Raw genomic sequence first — 21,850 nt, 5'->3', positions numbered from 1 at the left:
AAAGAGCGAACTGCCTTTATCCAATAAATTTGAAATATTGCGCTCCCGAGCAGTCACATCAAACGCTGTTCAGTGTTTTATGTGGAAGCGTTTGACAACAGTTAATGTGATTGGGAGTTTATCCATTGTCTCACACATGTGAGCTAACCGGAGGAGATAGACTTACTGCTGACGACGTAAACCACTATCGTTAAGCTGGAGTCCCCGGCCTGGTTGGTGACGACACAGCTGTAGTTCGAGGATATCCGGACAGCTTTCATCGTTAGCCGTGCGCCAGTGGGCACTAAATCTTCCACCACCTCTTCGTTTTCTCCCGGATCCAGTGGTTTCTGTGCCCGGAACCAGGCATACTTAAACAACCCCCTCGTGTCTTCCGGTGACAGGCAGTTCAAGCTGAGGGGAGAGTTATAAATGACTGTGGCAGAGAGAGTGTTTACTTCTACAGACGGCGGTTCAATCACCTCCACACCAATGGACTTATTTTCCACTTGGTTGTAGTCTCTCACCTCACAAGTGAAAACGCCTGAAGTGGAAAGAAGACGGCATATAAATGTTAGTTACTCTAACCGCGACTGTGAAAACTTAGTGATTTATTTATCTGATTGGTGTATTACGCGGTACTCAAGAATATTTCACTTATACGATAGCGGCCAGCATTATGGTCTGAAGGAGACCCATGGCCATCCACAGATTTCTGGAAGACCTACATATGCGCCGGGTGAGGAAGCCATGAGCTGGTCCGCATTGATGAGAGGCTGCTGGTCACGAAGCAATCCTACCTTTAATCAAAACTTTAATCAGTAATTTTGGTGTATTCCTGTCAGTTATTTTTGTTCAAATTTGTTGAAGAATAACTTACCTAGAATTTACGTTGTAAAGCAATATTTTGACCTTGTTACATCAGAAATATGAATTTTAAAATGATCTGAAATTTTGACTTAAATCTATGATCGCTTCGTGATCCCGGGGCCTTGCACCGCGCTGGCACGCTAACCAAAAATGTGGGTAAAACGTTTTTTTTTTTAAATGCTTCACGTCAAGTGATTTATCAGAAATAAAATCAGTTTTGACTTGTAGAAAGGAAACATCAATATCTTTAACAACATCATTTCTCTGTAATGTTGCAAGATACAAACTGAAAACAAACTGTTTAAACTGTATGCAACTATAAGAACCATAACCGCAGATGTATCATCGTTCTTTAGCAATGCCCGCCAAGTGCACCGTTCGAATGCATGGTTTCAGTGAAACATTCAATTTCACGTGAAGTGAGATCTGAGAATTTCATGTTTTAGCGTCAACAACATAAATGTGTCGCTTAGCAAAAATGCGTAGTAACAGAAACTAAATACAGCCCATTTAAATTGTATATAATCATATCTAGTGACGCACAACTGAATGGTTCCCCTGGTAATTCCTCTCTGTGCGGCCAGTGTCTTGGCAGTGACAGGCCCTTTTACATGCGTGCAGAGACATGTGATATTTCAACTTCAACAAACCAATATAGGCACAGAGCAATGACACAAAAATATAAAGGAAAACTGCTATATACAGCCACATGCACGTGGGTTGTTTCTCTTGGTGTATTGGCTAACTCCTATACCGGTGTTTGCTTTGAAACTGAACAAAACAGGAAGTGTATATTATACTTAAATGGTCATCTATGACACATAGCCATTAACCTGACATGCTAAACGACAGATCAAGACACAAAAGACACGCTATCTTAGAACGGGCCGAACGGATCAATAAGCCAGCTATATCACCGACACAGTTTCCACTCCGTTAAAGGGCTTATAGGCCAGTATCCTCGAGTGCAAGGAATCAAATCATCGCCAGAGTTTAAGGACCACAAACCCCTGATGACAGTATGTCCATACCAGAACACCAGACTCGAGCCATTCACAGCTTGTATCCACAATTCGTCCAATGTAAATAACATACCGGGTTTACAAAGCAAAGTATGACAGAATACCTTTGAATATTACTATCTTAACAAGAGAGCTGAGAATAAATGGAAAAAATTAGTTTCTTTTTGTCTGTCAAAATTTACGTTTTTTCTTCTTTGCTTGTATCTTAATTGAGTTCTGATCCGTTTAAGAATACAAGCCAAGAATCTAACAAACTAGAACAGTGTTCTGTCAGATGAATATCAACACGTTCAGATCTGTCCACTACACATTGACGTCAGACCAGGTTTGACCTCGGCTTATACGACTTAGGATTTTAATTGAGCAAATACAGCCTTAGAGGATACACAAAATCTTTTGTTTTCATTTCTTTCTGTTTAATTTAGGGTGTGTTCTAAGGTATAAACGCACAAAACGCTCATCTTTCTTATTGGAACGTAAAGTGACTTTAAACTACATTGATCCTCATTTCCTCAGTGAACAATTGGAACACAAAAATAATATATATATATATATATATATATATATATATATATATATATATATATATATATATATATATATATATATATATATATATATATATATATATATATATATATATATATATAAAACCATTATCTGAGTTGCTCAGCACATTTCTGTTTCCAGGCCACATTGGATGATTCTTGTAATAGATACACAGTCAAGCATTACCCTATTTCAATATACTCCATACACTGAGCAGAATATCAAGTAAACGCTCAGAGATTAATGTATATGTTTTACACACATTCCGTAAATGTTTACGAAATGCTTCTCCAAGAACTGAAGAGTAGAATGAACCAGTTTTACAAGAGGAAAAAATGTAACAGCTGACATGTAGCTGTCTGATGGCAAGGCTCGAAACACAATTTACGGCAAGTAAATAAAATATTATCAATCACATTCTGTTTTCCGATTGTTTTAGTGCTGACACTCGGACAAAAATACGGTTTCCTCAAGGCTGATAAAAAGGCAATTTATTATGGTGTTTGGCGTGATCTCATTTGTCTCACAGTACGTAAGTGAACAAGGCTACTAGAGTTGAAGACTTTGGTTTAACCTAACTGGGGATTGTGCTTGCTTAGGTATAATCTTAGTCATACCTCGTGCAGTGCTGTCATATTCCTGAACTCGTACCTTTATCGAGTGGTGTGACGTTTTCCTATGTTGAGTATGTCAAGTTGTGTCTCGTGAACTGTTGCTGGCACACGTTGCTCCCAGGCGTTTCGATTGGCCAAGTCCGTTCTGACCAGAGCACCATCTTTGAACCATCGAAAGTTTAAAAATTCCGATCCACGTGCAGTGCAGACGAGCGTCAGAAGCTGACCTTGAATAGCTGGCCGTTTATCGTAATTCTGAACATCCAACAAATGTAGAGCTGTAGAAATAAATACAGACACACTGAACAATCACAAATGTCTGATTAGGTAATTTAATGAGCCTGGCAGATATGTTCATCCATCGATCCAGATTTGTATATCGACAAAAATACAACAAGCACCTGAGTTTCTAAATCGGTGACATCTAATGAAATGCAATTAACATCAGCAAACAATTATAGCAGCAGAATTAGGTAAAAATTAGTGTTAGAGGCTATATAAGTTGCTCCTTTTTAAGCAATTACACGTACATGAATAGTTAGAATAAAACCGTAACTGTGTAAAACTGATTAGAGCGGCCGCGTATCAGAGGTACACGTGAACTGACAACTATCACAGTGTAGTCACTGCTCTGGTTTTACTCTCTGTTCTGTTGTATATTACATTATCTTCTATGTTTATAGATGACGTTCACCTTGAAGGAAAGATCATTCTGTTTTATGCGCACCGTGTTTTTCATTTTCACCGTAATCTGCTCTCTAAAATTAAGTCTGTTTCAAAATAAGCCCAGATAATTTCCACAATCAAAATTTAATAGGCAGTTATTAGCAGGTGAGATGACAATAAGACAGCAGAGAAGACCCATTAAGGATCGAGACTAGCAACGTTCTTAAACTGCCAAGTGTCCAAGATAATTGCTTTAGTTACTAAAGCTGGTTCACTCACCTGGCTCTGTCCGTATCTCCAGGTACTGCTGATTGATCACGAATGGAGAAATGGATCCCCCAGACACCAAAATGCGGATTCCATTTTCCACCTTCTGGATATCAGACTTTTCACAGTAAAAGTAAAATTCCAGTAAGTACCCTCCTGTGGTGTTTCTGAGTAAACAAAGGAATAAATGTGTCCATTCAATCAATTAAGGTCATTTATATTTTATTTTACATTGTCGCTCAAATAATGAAAACGTAGTACCATTAGGTTTAAGGCTGGTGAAAAATCGGTGCAATTTGAATTATACATTTCCTTTCTATTCATTTACACGCTTACCTAAGCGGTCAGGTTTAAAGGCGGAGAATAAAAAATACATTGAAATAAGGCTCAATGGAAGGACTATGGGAAACTGCCTCTAAATTTATATGTTCTGAATTTTAAAATGTACAGTGGGTAAGGAAAATCCCATCATGCGGTTCATTGAAGGACAGAGCGTCATGTAGCCGTCAGGAAGAGCCCGTCATATAGTCGTCAGGAGGAGAGCGTCATATTGTCGTCAAAAGAAGCCAGCCATATGGTCGTCAGGAAGAGCCCATCCGTCATATAGTCGTACGGAAGAGCCCGTCATGTAGTCGTCAGAAAAGCCCGTCATATAGCCGTCAGGAAGAGCCTTTCATATAGTCGCTAGGAAGGGCTCGTCATATAGTCGTCATATAATCGTCAGGAAAAGCCTGTCATATAGTCGTCAGGAAGAGCTCGTCATTTAGTTGTCAGGAAGAGCCGGTCATTAAGTCGTCAGGAAGAGTCTGTTATATAGTTGTACAGTCGTCAGGAGTCTGCTTTATAAATGTACAGTCGTCACGAAAATCCCGTTATCTAGTCGTCAGGAAGAGCCCGTCATAGCCTGTCATAGAGTCGCCGGGAAAATCTGTTATATAATCATTAGGAAGAGCCCGCCATATAGTTGTCAGGAAGAGCTCGCCATACAGTCGTCAGGAAGAGCCTTTCATATAGTCGTTAGGAAGAGCTCGTCATATAGTCGTCATATAATCATGTAGTCGTCAGGAAGAGCCCGCCATATAGTCCTCAGGTCATACAGTCATATAGTCTTAAGAAGAGCCCGACATATAGTCGTCACATAATTGTTAGGAAAAAACCGTCATATAATCGTCAGGAAGAACCCGTCATACAGTCGTCAGGAAGAGCCCTTCATACAGTTGTCAGGAAGAGCCCGTCATAGTCAGCAGGATGAGTCTGTCATATAGTCGCCTGGAAAAAACCGTCATATAGTTGTCAGGAAGAGCCCGTCATATAGTCGTCAAGTAATCGTCAGCAAAAGCCCGTCATATAAATAACAGGAAGAGCCCGTCATTCAGTCGTAAAGGAAGATCCCGTCATCTAGTTGTCAGGAAGAGCCCGTCATATAGTCGTCAAATAATCGTCAGCAAAAGCCCGTCATATAATCGACAGGAAGAGACCGTCATATAATCGACAGGAAGAGCCCGTCATCTAGTCGTCAGGAAGAGCCCGTCATATAGTCGTCATATAATGGTGAGGAAAAGCCGTCATATAATCGTCAGGAAGAGTTTGTCATACAGTCGTCAGGAAAAGCCCTTTATACAGCCGTCAGAAAGAGCCCGTCATATAGTCGTCAAATAATCGTCAGCAAAAGCCCGTCATATAATCGACAGGAAGAGCCCGTCATATAATCGACAGGAAGAGCCCGTCATCTAGTCGTCAGGAAGAGCCCGTCATATAGTCGTCATATAATGGTGAGGAAAAGCCGTCATATAATCGTCAGGAAGAGCTTGTCATACAGTCGTCAGGAAAAGCCCTTTATACAGCCGTCAGAAAGAGCCCGTCATATAGTCGGCAGGAAGAGTCTGTCATATAGTCGCCAGAAGGAGCATGTCATACAGTCGTCAGGAAGAGCCCCTCATCTAGTCGTCAGGAAGAGCCCGTCGTACAGTCGTCAAATAATCGTCAGCAAAAGCCCGTCATATAATCATCAGGAAGAGCCCGTCATACAGTCGTAAAGGAAGAGCCCATCATCTAGTCGTCATATAATGGTGAGGAAAAGCCCGTCATATAATCGTCAGGAAGAGCTTGTCATTCAGTCGTCAGGAAGAGACCGTCATAGAGTTGTCAGGAGGAGCCCGTCATAGCCCGTCATATAGTCGTCGGGAAAAGCCCGTCATATAGTCGTCAGGAAGAGCCCGTCATATAGTCGTCAGGAAGAGTCTGTCATATAGTCGTCAGGAAGAGCCCGTCATATAATCGTCAGAAGGAGCACGTCATACAGTCGTCAGGAAGAGCCCATCATATAGTCGTCAGGAAGAGCCCGTCGTATAGTCGTCATATAAAGGTGAGGAAAAGTCAGTCATATAATCGTCAGGAAGAACCCGCCATACAGTCGCTAGGAAGAGACAGTCATATAGTCGTCGGAAAGAGCCCGTCATATGGTCATCAGGAAAAGTCCGTCATATAATCATCAGGAAGAGCCCGTCGTATAGTCGCCAGGAAGAGACGGTCATATAGTCGTCGGGAAGATCCCGTCATATAGTCATCCGGAGAAGCCCGTCATATAGTCGTCAGAAAGAGCCTGTCATAGTCGTCAGGAAGAGCTCGTCATTTAGTTGTCAGGAAGAGCCGGTCATTAAGTCGTCAGGAAGGGTCCCGTCATATAATCTTCAGAAAGAGCCTATCATGTAGTCGTCAGAAAGAGCTTACGATATAGTCGCCAGGAAGAGCCGGTCATGTAGTCGTCAGTCGGACTTGACGCTTATATTTCATATAGTGACTAGAAAGAGCTCGTCATACAGTCGTCATATAATCTTCAGGAAAAGCCAGTCATATAGTCGTCAGGAAGAGCCCGTCATACGGTCGTAAAGGAAGAGCCTACCTATATAGTCATACCCCGTCATATAGTTGTTAGGAAGAGCCTGTCATATAGTGGTTAGGAAGAGCCCGTCATATAGTCGTTAGGAAGAGCCCATCATACCATTGCCAGGAAGAATCTGTGATATAGGTCTAGTCGTCAGCAAGAATCCGTCATATAGTCGCGAGAAAGAACTGGTCATATAGTCGTCGGGACGAGCCCTCCCCCCATATAGTCGTCAGGAAGAGCCCGTCATATAGTCCACAGGAAGAGTCTTCATATACATGTAGTGGTCAGGAAGACTCACCCATATAGTCGTTAGGAAGAGTCTGTCACGTTGTCGTAAGGAAGAGCTCGCCATATGGTCGCCAGGAAGATTCTGCCATGTAGTCGTCAAGATGAGCCTGTCATAATCGCCAGAGCCCGTCATTTGGTCGTCAGGAAGAGCCCGTAATGTTGTTGCAAGGAAGAGCTCGTCATATGGTCGCCATATGTAGTCGTCAAGATGAGTCTGTAGATGTTGGTTTTGTTTTATGGTATCGGGATACAGCGTGATAATTAAGATCTTACTTACGGAAATGTGTTTTAACATTAGGTATTGTCACATGTGTCCATTAGGACGACTCTTGTTCACCTACCTAAATGAGCTAACGTCTAGTCGGGATATGTCACATACTCCAGACCCCCAATGGTCACAGGCCTCCGACACCTGTTGAGCAAGAATATGATGCATTAGTCGAGTTGTGTATAAGGCATATCTCCATATACGTGCCACAGGGTACAATATCAAGCCATTTAGAAATGGATGTCTGAAAATTAGGCCTACTACAGCAGCATGACACATAACATGTCCTGAATAACCCCATGTCATCATGCCCCAGATATGCCACACCAAGACACTAATTTAAATTAAATTAATTTCTGGGAACGTAACTGTTAGTGTATAGTTAATGGGCATGGACGTATACGGCGTTTCACCTATCTTGTCTTTACTATAATTGCCGCATGAAAGGGCAAGAAACATACTATTGACTGATATCAGTAACTTTATCCACAAAGGTGGGTGATATTCATGTCAATCAAATTTCGTTCTTAATGTGGTATTTTCATTAATCGTTTCCTTTTCATATTTTAGAAATCCTGTTAGCCTAAATACAACTGGTTTTTCCCAACAAGATCCACCAACTGTTTTAAATTATTATTAGGGCAGAGACGGTAATGGGATAATTGTCAAATGGTTCCACCTATAACCGGTGAAATACGGCCTCGCGTCAGTTTACCTCAGTTTAAAATTTATTGTAACTGTTCATGTAAATTCTTAAATAGCAGCCCAGTACACGTCCTTTAACACCATTGGCTACGCAGAATTAGGCAAAATCAAAAGTGTATAGATGTTAATTGCAATATATCAGGCGAAACTGGTCTAGAATTACTCAAAATGCTGTGTTGTTATCACATTCAACATACAATAGCATCAAACACAAGGCCGTAATTCAAAGTTTTTAGAGTAAGACAAACCTGTAACAGTTATAAAGTGTAATTAGCTATAAAGTGACCATTGTTAGGGCATCATTTTCATGACGTCCAACATCTCCAAGGACGTTGTTTCTCCTTATTAAAACACTAATTCAGAAGAAGTGCATCATGCACTTTGGTAATATTTCAGCTCTATCGTAGGGGGAGCATGTCTAAGCTAGGAAACAGAAAATGGTATTCGATGGGATAACCATATAACACCAAAATAACACAAGAATCAAATACAAATATAAACTGACATATTTAAAAACCAGCTAAAAACAACTTCAACGTCATGTCAAAAAATTAAATTCTTGTTTTTAAAAATATATTCTAGAAAATCTGTACATAGATATATAAGAATCGTATTTTATGATATTGGCCAAATGCTTTCAAATATTCAATGAAAGCACCGCCAGCGACGTTATCAAAAATTTACATATATAGTGTCATTTGTGTAGAACATTCAGTTTGTCGGACATGAGCGAAGTGTAAACAGTCATGCAGGGAATGTTTGATGCCTTATTGAGCATCAGAAATAACACATTCAGGAGCAAAGCTCAGTACTAATTATATGAATGTAATGTTTAAAGGAAAAATTAAGAACAACATCCACCGCAGGTCAGCAACACGATTCTAAGTTTATTGGGATTTTAAATGTGTTAATCCCCTCCTTATGTCATATATTTACTATATATTTATTTATTCATTTATTTGATTGGTGTTTTACACCGTACTCAAGAATATTTCACTTATGCCACGGCGGCCAGCATTATGGTAGGAGGAAACCGGGCACAGCCCGGGGGAAACCCACGACCATTTGCAGGTTGCTGGCAGACCTTCCAACGTACGTATTTACTATATAGGATGATCAAGTATCTTGCAACGTCCTTACGCAACACTGGAAAAGGGGACGGAAATTATGCAGGAATTTTGAGAGAGACCAAACACGAGGCCAAAGTTACCAATTTATATTTATTTATTTATTTGATTGGTGTTTTACGCCGTACTTAAGAATGTTTTACTCATCCGACAGCGGCCAGCATTACGGTGGGAAGACTTTTATCGTACAGTATCTCTTAATTATAGCATTTCTTTTATTGTTGCTTAAAATCCATTATCTCTTTTATATGAAATGTTATATATAACTGCACCAATGTTAAATCCGACACTCTGGCAGTGGCGGAGGACGGAAAGTGTTTATAATGTTACGTTTTTTTTATACCTTATAAACTTATAATGAATAATTAAATGAATGTATGCTTGTGGTTTAAGGTCGTAATTTTTCAGACATATGACGACGACGAGTCATTAGATGTGTGTTCATATATTGTGTCTTCAATATATGAATCTTTCCGCCAAACTATTGCCGCCACTGAAGACTCATGCCGAAGGCAACGGACACGACAACTCACAGTCACATTACGGGCAAACCAGTCCTGTTTCCTTGCTTTAACCTCTCAGTGCCGAGTACCAAGCGAGGCAGCAGCAAGCACCTTTTTAAAGGTATTTTAGTATGGCCAGACGCCGGTTTGATCCCGGGTCTCTCTATTTCAAGGAAGAGTTCTAACCATTAGACCACCAAAGCGGTCTCATAATTAAAATTATGGGAGAATGTTGTAATTTACCATTATCTATGTCAAATTAACGTTATTAGATATCATTTTGCTGTATTATAAATGTTAAATCTTGTAATTGGACAACTTGCAAACAGTCATTTAACGTCGTAACATTTCAATACTGTGGGGCTCATATCTTACAGCATTTAACATAATATCATTTCGGCAATGTTGGCATTTTAATATTTGGGTTTAGAATACAAATTAGAGATGAAATTTATGTCCTTACCATGAAAAACTGACTACTTTTGGCAATTAATTTAATATTTTTCGAGATATTGCTTGTTGTTTTGCTTCTTTTAAAATTATGATATTGATTTGATATCGATTTGAATGTTTTGCCTTTGAAGATCGCCGCTAATGGGAGGAAGCGTAATCTGATTCTTCGTTTCACGGGTGCTTGTCGTCTATCCTTGAGGCTATTTCCTTTATATAACGGCCATAAAAGCAATGGGTGATGAAGGAAATTAACGCAGGGAGAAGTCACTTTGCCTTGCCATAGACGGTACCGAACATTTCTTCGAACGTACAGCTGGAGAGGGTTGTGTAGGGAATATGGGCATGACCACCGCCATTAACGCACCCCCGCCCCCGCCACCTGCACACACCCAAAACTTATTAGCACGACCACTGTAATTACCATTTACATCATACTACGGGCTTTTAAACCGAACAGGTGGATATTTCGTGGTTTTATTCCGCCAGGGCATAAGAATCCATGGTGATCACGTTACTAACGTCTATTTCTGTCTGGACAACCCCGTCCCCACCTTTTGTTGCTATGTTCGATCGATTGAACATGAGGTGTGTTTCATCAATGATGCTGTGGATAGAAGCATCTGGATATCTAAAGAAACTATACATAGTAGGCCAGGGTAACATAAGAGCCACATTTTAAGGTTATTTTGTAAAGGGTGCCCAGAAACGCAATTTTCGTGTAAATCCAATTACGTCTTAGGGGGTGCTACGAAAGTAGTTTTTGCAAAGAAAGAGGCGGAATAAATTGCTTTATTCGCGATACGCTGGTTTTCTTCCGTTCTTTAAATAGGAATTTTAATATAGTCACTGACGAATAGGAGCAATAGTGTCACTAGTTGTTTTATTACAAACCTAAAACTGAAGGCAGCGTGTCACAGCGATAGTCTACGTTTACAATGAGTCATTCAGGGCCTTCTCTGTATCATTGCTGACAAGTCTGAAATCTCTTCCTCAGCAGTTAACAACTTGCTCTCTAGTGATTGGGGTGTGTTTCAGCCTCGGGTCAAAACTGTTTTGTATGTGTGAAGGTCTAACTGAAACCTGCGGATTGCGGTGGGTTTTTTCGCTAGCTCTGCCCAGTTTCTTCCCACCATAATACTGGCCGCTGCCGTACAGAAAAAATATTCATAAGTACGGCGTAAAACACAAATGAAATAAATAAATAAACAAAACTGTTTCTCTAAGATTGTCTAATCATGGAAAGCGACAATTAATGAAATAAATTTAGAATAAAACCATAGTAAAAATTTGGGGCTTTTGTCCTATATCAATGCACCTTTCATAAATGGGACGTTAGGAGTGGTGGGGTTGGTTCGAAACGCCCGTAAAAATATTCTTCTTTCTGCAATTTGCACTCTCCTAGCTGCCAGAAACTTGATTGTGGGCTCCTCCCGACCAATCAAGCTGACTTAACTGTTGAACCAATCTCGGTCCATTTGAAAATGTTGACTGTCGGGGGTAGTACAGGCAAAAGTGAGCTAACCGTATTGATAACAATACTTTCGCCAGGGCATCATCGGGTCTGGGTTGACAGTGTCCTCAGGTAATCTTGTTATGCCGATAAGCCCATAAAACACTATAGTTAAGCACAAGGCTGACCTTTCCGTGGAATTACATGAGTAACATGCACAATAGCCATGTGTTATTATTTCCTAAACCAATGGTCATCAAACAGGTCTGACCAACTTGGGTATGGCCTTGAACCCACTTGGAAGGAGAGGACGTAAAGCACAGATTAATCCAGAAATAGATACAATTCTCAACAGGAGTCAGTGCGTGCCTAAAACTAGTCGATCCAAGCTATTCTGTTATCTTGTGTAATACACCACTGTCTCTGTACAGTTGTGTTCGGGGAACAAAGCAGTAGTGTAACAAGAATATGTTTTTTTTACACACCAGTGTTTTTGGGACCCGACGTAATTCTTCCCAATACTCCAGATAAATGTATTTGAGATTTTTACTACAGTGTCACATATCAGATCTCTGTTTCCAGTTGAGTAATGTAGAATTCTGGATAATAATAAAGCGAGGTATTTATGTTTCATCATACTCTCTACAGCGCATGCATAGCTCTTTACTCTAGCTTTAATCACCCTCACAATAGACGGTTGCTATTTGGAGCCTGTCAACTGATATCCTCGCGCGAACTGTATAACCAGCATTCATCAATGAAAATTGTTTCAGGTGTCCGTCAGAGTCGTGCTATGCATATTTTAAATAGGGAATACATGTGCATCAAGTATTAATAGAAATAAAGGCTAAATATATATATATCAAATATTAATAGAGATGAAGGTTAAATATAGCTACAAGTAGCGATACGGGGTTCCAGTGATCATTGGACTGTCGGATGTGGTATGTTTCAATTTCCTACGGTCATTTGCATACGACTCATAGCACTCTCAGTTTTGCTGAAAATACATGGGATGAAAGATATGTTATATGTCCATACTTTGGGTAGTTTAATGTTGTTCCTCCCATGAATTCTGGATCATTTGTAAAGAATGTGTGATCACCTCGGATTCAATAACGCCGCTTCCAGGTTGCATAAGTATTGTCTCGTTGTAACATTTAGTGGTGTTCCTTCCACATCAATACGATTATTTGGAAAAGATATGCGATCACTTCCGGTTCTGATGGTGTCACTTCCGGTCAATTAAAATGGCTATCCATCAGTGTATATGCCTTCATTTAATACCTTGTAGTGTGTGTACATATTTCCCGTAATTATTTTTTGAACTAGTCTCCTACTTTATTGAACTATATCTAAAATTCCTCTATGGCTATATCCGGATTTATTTACAGTACAGTTTCAATTCAATTAAAATTGCTATGCAAATTAAGCCATCCATTAGTTTGAACAAATTTATTTGTCACATCATGGTTATTTTTTGCTGTACTTGTGTATTTGACATATTTCAGCTTTTCATTATGTGGTCCCCTTCATACCTTTAGCCACCATCTACGTGAAAAATAGCTTAGTGAGGCAAAATCTTTACAAACATCACCTGAACAATAACATTACCACAGGCAAATCTCAAACATCTCGTACCGCGTTGTAAAAATAAGAAAATTCTACAACATTGTAATACAGTGGCATATAGATAATGTAAAACCAGGCGTTTGGGTTAGGAAGGTGCAGTTTCTTGGTGGATATTTCATGCTGTTGTGTCGTTCCCCAGGCCCCCATTGGGAAGGAGCCACTTTTTTATTCTTACTCCGTGCAGCACACCAATCGTGTTAGATCGTCATCATTTGCGACAAAACTAAGCATCGCAGGCAAACAAAAAAAGGCTAAATTCGTAATAAAAGGTCTACTGCATGAGGTGGCATATGTAATACACTCGATACCACGCTGTTAGTATATTAAATTCCAATCATTTCCTTAAACGATTTGTCTGGTGAATTTGTCAAAGAACAAATCTCTCCTGTGTCCGTAACACGAATCTTAACATGGATCACGGGTCACATATTGTTCATCGGGGGGAAAACGGGGCGTGCGCCTCCTCTGGAAATGCTTGTCTCGTGCAGTACTATTAGCCCCAAATGTCATCCCAACTTAAGTGTACAGATATGCAATGCGTACACATCCACCACGCTCTTAGCCAATAACCTTACCTATTTGGTGTTGTATCTTTTTGATTGATTAGCCTATATCCGTGTTGACATTTTTTCTTAAATTATTTAGATAAGAGTAGTTTTTCACCCAGAGGATATTTCTGCCTTCATGTGGACGTAATTTGACACCCATCTATAGACAGTGTTCTGACACAGGTCGATAATTGGTGCTATGTGCATAAAGGACACATTTTGCAGTCGAGTGAAAACGGTCTTTCCGCTTTGAGCTGAATTTGCTTCTTGTCGTCGGCTGGTTGATTACTCTTCAAGGAACTCAAAATAGATTTGCCCTTAACTTTGAGTCGTGGACATATATTGCTTGTCAGCATTTTGCCGTAACGTGTTGACAGAAAGAAGACATACTGACTGACACCTTACCTTTGTCTTGAGGGAGGTCAAGAAGTCCTGGCTATTCACCTCTTCTCTTGGAATAGCAGTTTGTGAGTTGTTTTTCGAATGAATCAAAACCCCCACAACAACACGCAGGCGCCCTGGAAGAAACAAAAATTCGTGCGCTTAAAACCACATGATGGAATCAGCTGTAATCGCGGGATTTCTGCCAGTGTCCTTCTATAACTTATTAATCAAAATAGAAGGACTATGTCAGGAAATCTGCTCTGGATAAATTAAATTTTCTGATTGTGGACGTCACGCTACAATTTGAGGATGGTACTGTTAGTTTATGATGGACGGTAGAGATATGAACGTGGTACTATCTTAGAAGATGGGGCCCCCTGTTTTATTAACAGATAGAGACGACATACTCCTTTTGCGGACTAAAACGATTTGATACTATACCTGTACTTAATCTCCCTGTGTTCTGAAGTTAATTTACTCCACATATGAACAGTTATCCATGGCTATAAAAACTGATCTTGATATTTATTTTCGGTTTACGATTCTGGAATCAACATCATGAGAAGAATGGGACATCTACCGTTTTCTGTGCAATGCAAAATGTTTAGTGTTTTAAATCTAGTCAGATTCATTTTCGAGTTTTGAAGGAGGTCAGTGATCAGAATTTGAAGTAATTTGAAGTTTGTGTGACAAAAGTTAATTGATGGTAAATTTCCAACGTGCAACAAATCCTGCACAACGTTTTACTTCAATGAGATTTCATATTTTTAACTCTCAAGCCTAAAGAGTAATCATCACGGCCACTGAACGTAACATTGCACGTGCCCACACTTGTTTATCTGTTTAAAGGGGCATGTATATAGTTAATGTAATTTAACTATAAATATCCTCAATGGTTAACTACACATATGCGTGACTATAGCTTTATTATATTAGTTATTAAAGCTAACTCAGGGAAGCATATCAATGAGACTTCAGTGTTATTCACTGCTTAGCCCAGATACACTCAAGATCCCACAATGTTAACATCCCATCTTTAAGGCAAGACTAAGTTGACAAAACATCGCTGACACACCGATCAGGCTATGGCTGACCTATTTTATTCAAGTTTACCGTCATAACTGTGCGACTAACGTACAGCCAGCCTATATACACAAATCTGCTGTAAAGAACGCGCATGTTGTTATTGATCATTCTCTGATGCGTAAATTTATATAAATGTGCTTGGCATGGATTCATCTTAAGGTAGCGTCAGGTTAACTCTCCAGCATGGTAAACTCATTGGATGAAATATACACCAGTGTTTATCATGTTCTTCTGCTACTGCCCCCTAAACACTTCACAAATACTGTTGATTTTTACGGGCGTGAGCAAGACCAACTCGATACCGCCCAGTATCGCCGTGTGCCGTCTGGCAGCTCAAAGCGTTTTCAGGACACTGTAGTCTTGCATGGTCTAGTGTCAAGTTTTACCTATTAAAGTCAATCCGTACATAAGCGCGCTCTAACATTACCAGTTATGTAACATGTGTTATCTAACACGGCCCAGGTGGGTACAGCGCTCCCTTGTGCGATACAGTGACTTTCAGTTCTATGGAGATCCACGTTTCCATCCTCTCCCGAAGCCTGCATGGCCTGGTGGTTAGCGTGCTAGCACAGCGCACTGATCCAGAAGCTTCTCACAAATGCGGTCGCTGGGAGTTCAAGTCCAGTTCATGCTGGCTTCCTCTCTGGTCGCAAGTGTGAAGGTGTGTCAGCAACCTGTGGATGATCGTGGGTTTCCTCCCACTATAGGACTGGGCGCCGTCGTATAAGTGAAAATTTCGGCGTAAAACGGCGTAGAACACCAATCAAATAAATAAATTTAATCATCTCTCCTACCCAACATAATTTATGCAAATTTTTTGTGGTACAGAAACGTAGAATTGACATTTAGAACAAAAATAAGACAAGTTCGTTTCATAAACCGCGCTCAGATGATGCGATGAAGTCGAACGCTAAAATCGCATGAAATAGCGCATATTCTATTCTTATTCGACTACCCGTCTTGAGAGGTGTGGGGCGTTTCGGAATACTGTACGCTGACAACTTCTCATTTTAAGGAATTTTGTGTCCCTATTCTTGCTCCTTGCAACTGTAAGGCTTCTCCGATCGGTGTTTGGGGGAAAACGGGCTTAGTGTGATTGCCGACTAGCATTAGACGTGTTTCATGACAAGACAGTTCGGTTGAATCTAAACCCTGTATACGTCCAAGCAGTTTCTTAATGCAAAGTCTGTCTGTCTGTCTGTCTGTCTGTCTCTCGGTCAGATATTTGACATATACTTCGTTCTCATGTATGGCCTTTTCACTTAACCAGACAACAAAGTGCAACACGACATAAACATTTTGTCGGAATTCGCAATTATTGCTACTTATCGCTTGTTTCTTAACATTGCATACAAGAATTCATCATGAATTGGTCTACGTCAGTAGAATTTCTTGCCAAATACCTCTGCAGATGGTTTTTGAGTATGCACACTGGATTAGCATTACGGTTCTTTTATTTTACACTCTTCAGTGAAGCCAGTAAAGTTTCATTTCTTGTAACAAGTTTTAGTGGAATACAGATGTTGGTAATGTGACATGAAATCGGGCTAATGGACTGCAACTTCGATTATTCATTTATTTATTTGATTGATGTTTTACGCCGTACTCAAGAATATTCTACGCATACGACGGCGGTCAGCATTATCGTGGGAGGAAACCGGACAGATCCTATGAGAAACCCACAACCATCCGCAGGTTATTGGCAGACTTTTACACGTATAACCTGAGACGAAGTCAGCATGAGCTGGACTTGAACTCACAACGACAGCATTGGTGAGAGGCTCCTGAGTGAGTGAGTGATTGGGGTTTAACGTCGTACTTAACCATTTTTCAGTCATATGACAACGGAGGAATCATTAGAGTGTATGTCATGTGCCTCCTTGCTGCAGGACGGATTTCCACCGCTCTTTTATCTAGTGCTTCACTGAAACGCCTTACCGGAGGGAAGTAATCAGCCCCGCCCGAGCCGTTATACTGATACGGGTTAACCAGTCGTTGCACTACCCCCTTCATGCTGAAACGCCAAGCAAGGAAGTTACAACTTCCTCTTTTAAAGTCTTAGGTGTGACTCGATCAAGGATTGACCCTGGATCTACCGATCCTGAAGCGGACACTCTGCCAACTGTGCTACTGGGGCTGGTAAAAGAGGCTGCTGAGTCATTGTGCCTAACCATGATCTAACCGTTCGGGCACGGATGGCCCTATAGTACATTGTGTCCCTCCTGATTTTTGCACCTCACCCCCTATACAGTTCTCTTGCAGCACCTACCTTCCTCCACACATGTCGTGTTGTCCATGCCCAGCCTGTAGCCGTCCTCACATCCACATGCGTACCTGTCCTCCGACTCCTTGACACACGTCTGACTGCAGCCAAGGACAAGGCATTCTACACGAGAAGCACAAACATTTTTTTAATGGTTTGTGTTGAACGCTGCTATATTTTTCACTTGTATGACAACTGTAAGGCTTGAGACTGGACGTAGCTGGAGTGCCCGAATGAAACCTTGCATCCCTTTTCAAGCACATGACAGACCTTCTAACGTTACACCACAGCCCAGGTAAAATCTCACCTGCAATCCCATTGTACATGGGGCGACAGACAGTGGCGGGAAGAACCAAATGTTTTCTTGATGTAGCCATCATTTCTATCACAAAGGCCAGTATTGTTTATTTCCAATGGTGTGTTATGTTGCCGAGAGTTCAACTCCTTTTTACTTTAAAGAAATTTTGCTTTTCTTTGTAGATCCCCAAGGAAACCGCTGTACCTTACCGGAGAACTGACATTGCGCAACGTAACTTAACTTAAAGCAAAACCCGAGTCACGGGGTACAGAATTCGAGCGCGCAAAACTAATTGGTCATTGTGTAGTTTCATTCTGCCCATTCAACTAGTACACATGTCATTTATCTGATTCTTATTTATCGCTATACTTAAGAATTGTTCACCTATAAGATGCCTGTCAGTTTTATGAGTGGAGGAAACCAGAGGGCAAATTACTGACGTATACTTTCACACAAGAGTTGAACAGAGTCTGGCGCCAGAATGATGGCAGTCAAATGATTTTCGGTGAACATCAAACTTGGAAGACCATCTCTTGCACGGACGTCATCGACCGGTCACTAAGACTTTACCATCGTGAATATAGAAATTCCCAATAGTAAGTGAAGATTCCGAATGAAAGTTCATGGTGTCAACCGGTAAAATAAAATAAAGTCGGGATTCCGTCTTAATTTCCAGCTGGTATTTTATATATTTTCTTAGTTCTTTGGTGGTTGTGTTGAACTCGTTTTGGAAATGGCCTCGCGATTATTGACCAGGAACCTCTATTTAGGTTGACAGCTGGTATACGAATGTCTGTTTCGACGCTTACATTCGTAGTTGGAGTAGGCAATTTTTCCTCTAAGGCATAACCCGCTACCCCTGCCCCAAATATTTCAAGTTGGAACAACAGCGTCTTTTATTTAACTTGACGAGAAAAAAAAGCAAGCCAGTCGACTGGGCTTACACTGTAATAGGATCTGGTAAAGCTATTTATGGCGTAGATCGGGATCTGAGCTCGCCTTACCTGAGGATATGTGAGCCTTAGGAAACTGGCACTGTGGACCTTCAAACTCTTGCGGACATTCGCAAGTATTAACCAGTGAGCCATAAAGGTATCTGAAAACAGGACAGGGAAATAAATATATGTATGAATTCTCTCAGAGATATATTTAAGCAGCATTATGAGTATTTGCTCTGTATCACCCGTTACGCAGTTCATAATCAGATGCCAGTAGTTTGACTGACCGATTGACTGATTGGTGTTTAACGCCGTGCTTCACTTATACGGCGGTGGTCAGTTTTATGGACTGTCAACAGCCGCCATTAAACATAGATTTACAACCTGATATGCACACGACCATGTGTGGGAGCTGAAGGGGATTTGTCAAATAGCATTACGGTGCAGTGTGTAGCTTTCGCCAAAGGCTTACAAAATAGTACAGAAGTATGCATACAAATGCTAACATGACACTATCCGAAAAAAGTGAACAAGTTTCAAAACATGTCAACAATTAATTTGAGATTTTCTTTGTTTAGATTAAGGTTTAGATTTTACATATTGACTAAAAACGGCAAATTCTGATGCCACATGGTAAAGTTCACACTCACTCCCATACGCTAAAGAACATAGCGCTTTGTACGCCGAGGAGTGATATATGCGTAAAATCCTTTTGAGTAGAGAACAACAAAATTTAGAGAGGGAAACAATAAAATCTAGAGTAGAAAATGGTAAAATCTAGAGTAGAGAATAATTAAACCCAGTCGATATGAAACCCATGTTCGCTCGACGGTCAAGTAAATGCCGTGCAGTGGAAGGTGAAGATGGTTTCAACGTCATACATCATCATAAGTAAGTTTGATATTCTCGACTTCTTACAGCGAGTCACCTGTCAGAGTATTAAAGTAACAAAGACAGGTCCATAAAATATGGAAGTCATGTCTTTCAAAACTCGCTTGCAAAGCTTTGATTTTATCGACAAAAGGGCGATCTAGAACAGTCTTGTTTGGTCAACAAGACATTATCAATTGCATATTAATAAACCCATCTTCGGTTTGTCAGAATTGCTGAACGTAAAGGCAAATACATTTGGGAAGTGATGATATCTGAAACGTTGCAGGATAGAAGACTGTTAAAGGAAAAGGACACAAAATTTTCCAAATTCCAAAACATAAGAAAAATATTGTATCATATCCGCAAAAAAAAGTCAAAGTGACATTTTACTTGAGTGCGGTAAACTTTACAGGTAGATGAATTAAAAGCAAAACCACCCTTAGTAAAATAGTGGGGTTCCTCTGAGGATAAGAGTTTTAATCTTATTTTCATTGATTTGTGGTTGCGGTGCAATTTTACTATACATATTATAAACACATATTACACATGTTAATCAGTAGAGGCATGTAATTAGCGCTAATTTCGATGTCAATTTCATAACCAGGTATACTAATAAAGCAAGATAAGCCATCCTCATTATTCAAGGGTCAGTCAGGATTGGTGGTTTAGGCGATATAGGATTACATTAATTACTGAATATACCAGTATATGAAACTGGTTTCAGACCAGAAAGTTAATCAGTGTAATTCTCACGTTTTTTGTTTCACTCGAGTATTAGGTGCATGCCTATACATGTACATATGCATGAATACATGTGAGCATTTATTCTCTGGAAACAGAGAAACCCTTAAGGACTGATATAATTAGTTGCTCGATCAGAACACCGCCTAAAGCTACAGTCGAATATGTACACTACTGAGAAAGACTCAATCGTTTATTATTTTATATTTTCACATCAGTAAATACAAATCTTTATATCTCTGTGTGCACAGATATATGTGAAAAAAAAAACTGCATGCTGTACTGGAGAAAACAGTAGAAGAAAAGTTTTTTGTGGCATTCTCATTTTTGCTGTAGATGTACATCGTTTACGTACTATGCCTGCAATTTAAATCGTGCTTTGTCTTCAGCAGCCTCTTTCTCATCTTTCTTGCCTTTCCTGCCACCATTATGCTGGCCGCCGTCGTATAACCGAAATATTGGGAACGGCGTAAAACACCAGTCTAATAAGTAAATATATGGTTGTACACATTTGTTTTATACAAGAGAAGCGGTATAAATAACCATTATGGCTGTTAAAGGTTGCACACAGTTGTCTCACATAATTGTTTTATGAGTAGGCAAAGTATCCATAAATGACAGGAACACTGCAACCTTGTACGAAGCAAATCAGCTACTTTTAGATATCCTTCTAAGGTTTTGTACACATGTCACTCCTCACATTCGTATATCAGTTCCTAATTATTTATATACCTGGTTTACCACTCACAAATGTTGTCACCTATACGTAACAATGGTAGTCGGCTGTTAGGGTGAAGGAAACCGTAGTGCCCGGTACTTTTTCAGCACATGACTTACAGATATGCACACCATATAGTGCTGGAAGACAAGTGATCGTCTTCAACTGTCGTCACAAAGGCCCCCCAAACAGGGTGAGACCACTTGTTAATTAAAACCTTAAGAAACAAAGACCATACAGTAAACGGGACAGATCGAAATTTACCGAGACTTACCTACACTCTCCACCATTTTTACACATGTTTATGTTCCTTTTGGGATCACAGTAAGGGCCATATTGGCACTGGCCACCAAAGTATCCTTTGAAACAGTGGCAGGTATAATTGGAGAAATCTGCATTGGCCAAGCAATTGCCCAAGAAGGAACAATCGTGGACTGAGCACATATGCTCTCGAACGCTTTGGTCCCTGTCCACCACCTCATAGGTAATGTTAAAGCCGTGGACATCTAGCAGGTACTCGTCAACACGTAAGTGAATGTTGCTGATGTCAGCAGGTGTCATGAATGTGATGACCACGTACGGCTTGTACGCGACTATGCTCGTCAGGATGTCGGTGAAGCTGATCGCGCCCAATTCATTTAAGCCACTGTAGTTCCTGTCGTTCTCATAATAATCGAATTCGGCCACGTGAAACGATAGTCGAACGTAGAACTGGGTAAAA

General features: G+C 40.4%; 2 protein-coding genes across 2 annotated transcripts in view; both read right to left on the bottom strand.

The window, feature by feature from the left end:
- The window catches only part of LOC135471372 (adhesion G protein-coupled receptor B1-like), a 39,768-nt gene extending 39,217 nt beyond the window's left edge, over positions 1–551 (bottom strand). The window contains exon 1 of the mRNA XM_064750583.1: positions 167–551. Within this exon, the coding sequence (XP_064606653.1) occupies positions 167–260 (94 nt within the window). The 5' untranslated portion in view covers positions 261–551. The remainder of the gene's footprint in view (positions 1–166) is intronic.
- LOC135471373 (uncharacterized) lies at positions 396–21,518 on the bottom strand. The gene is made up of 8 exons (XM_064750584.1): positions 21,404–21,518; positions 18,864–18,955; positions 17,568–17,684; positions 14,234–14,346; positions 7,484–7,554; positions 3,980–4,134; positions 3,072–3,312; positions 396–523 (listed from the first exon to the last, which is right to left on the bottom strand). Exons 1-7 carry the CDS (start codon positions 21,427–21,429, stop codon positions 3,074–3,076), a joined length of 813 nt encoding a protein of 270 aa, XP_064606654.1. The 5' UTR covers positions 21,430–21,518; the 3' UTR covers positions 396–523; positions 3,072–3,073.
- Between the last annotated feature and the right edge of the window lie 332 nt (positions 21,519–21,850).

The sequence above is a fragment of the Liolophura sinensis genome, chromosome 7 (genome assembly GCF_032854445.1).
Source record: "Liolophura sinensis isolate JHLJ2023 chromosome 7, CUHK_Ljap_v2, whole genome shotgun sequence".
NCBI classification, from domain to species: Eukaryota; Metazoa; Mollusca; class Polyplacophora; order Chitonida; family Chitonidae; genus Liolophura; species Liolophura sinensis.
Note: the sequence above shows the minus strand (reverse complement) of the source record. Positions and strands in the feature narration are given on the sequence as shown.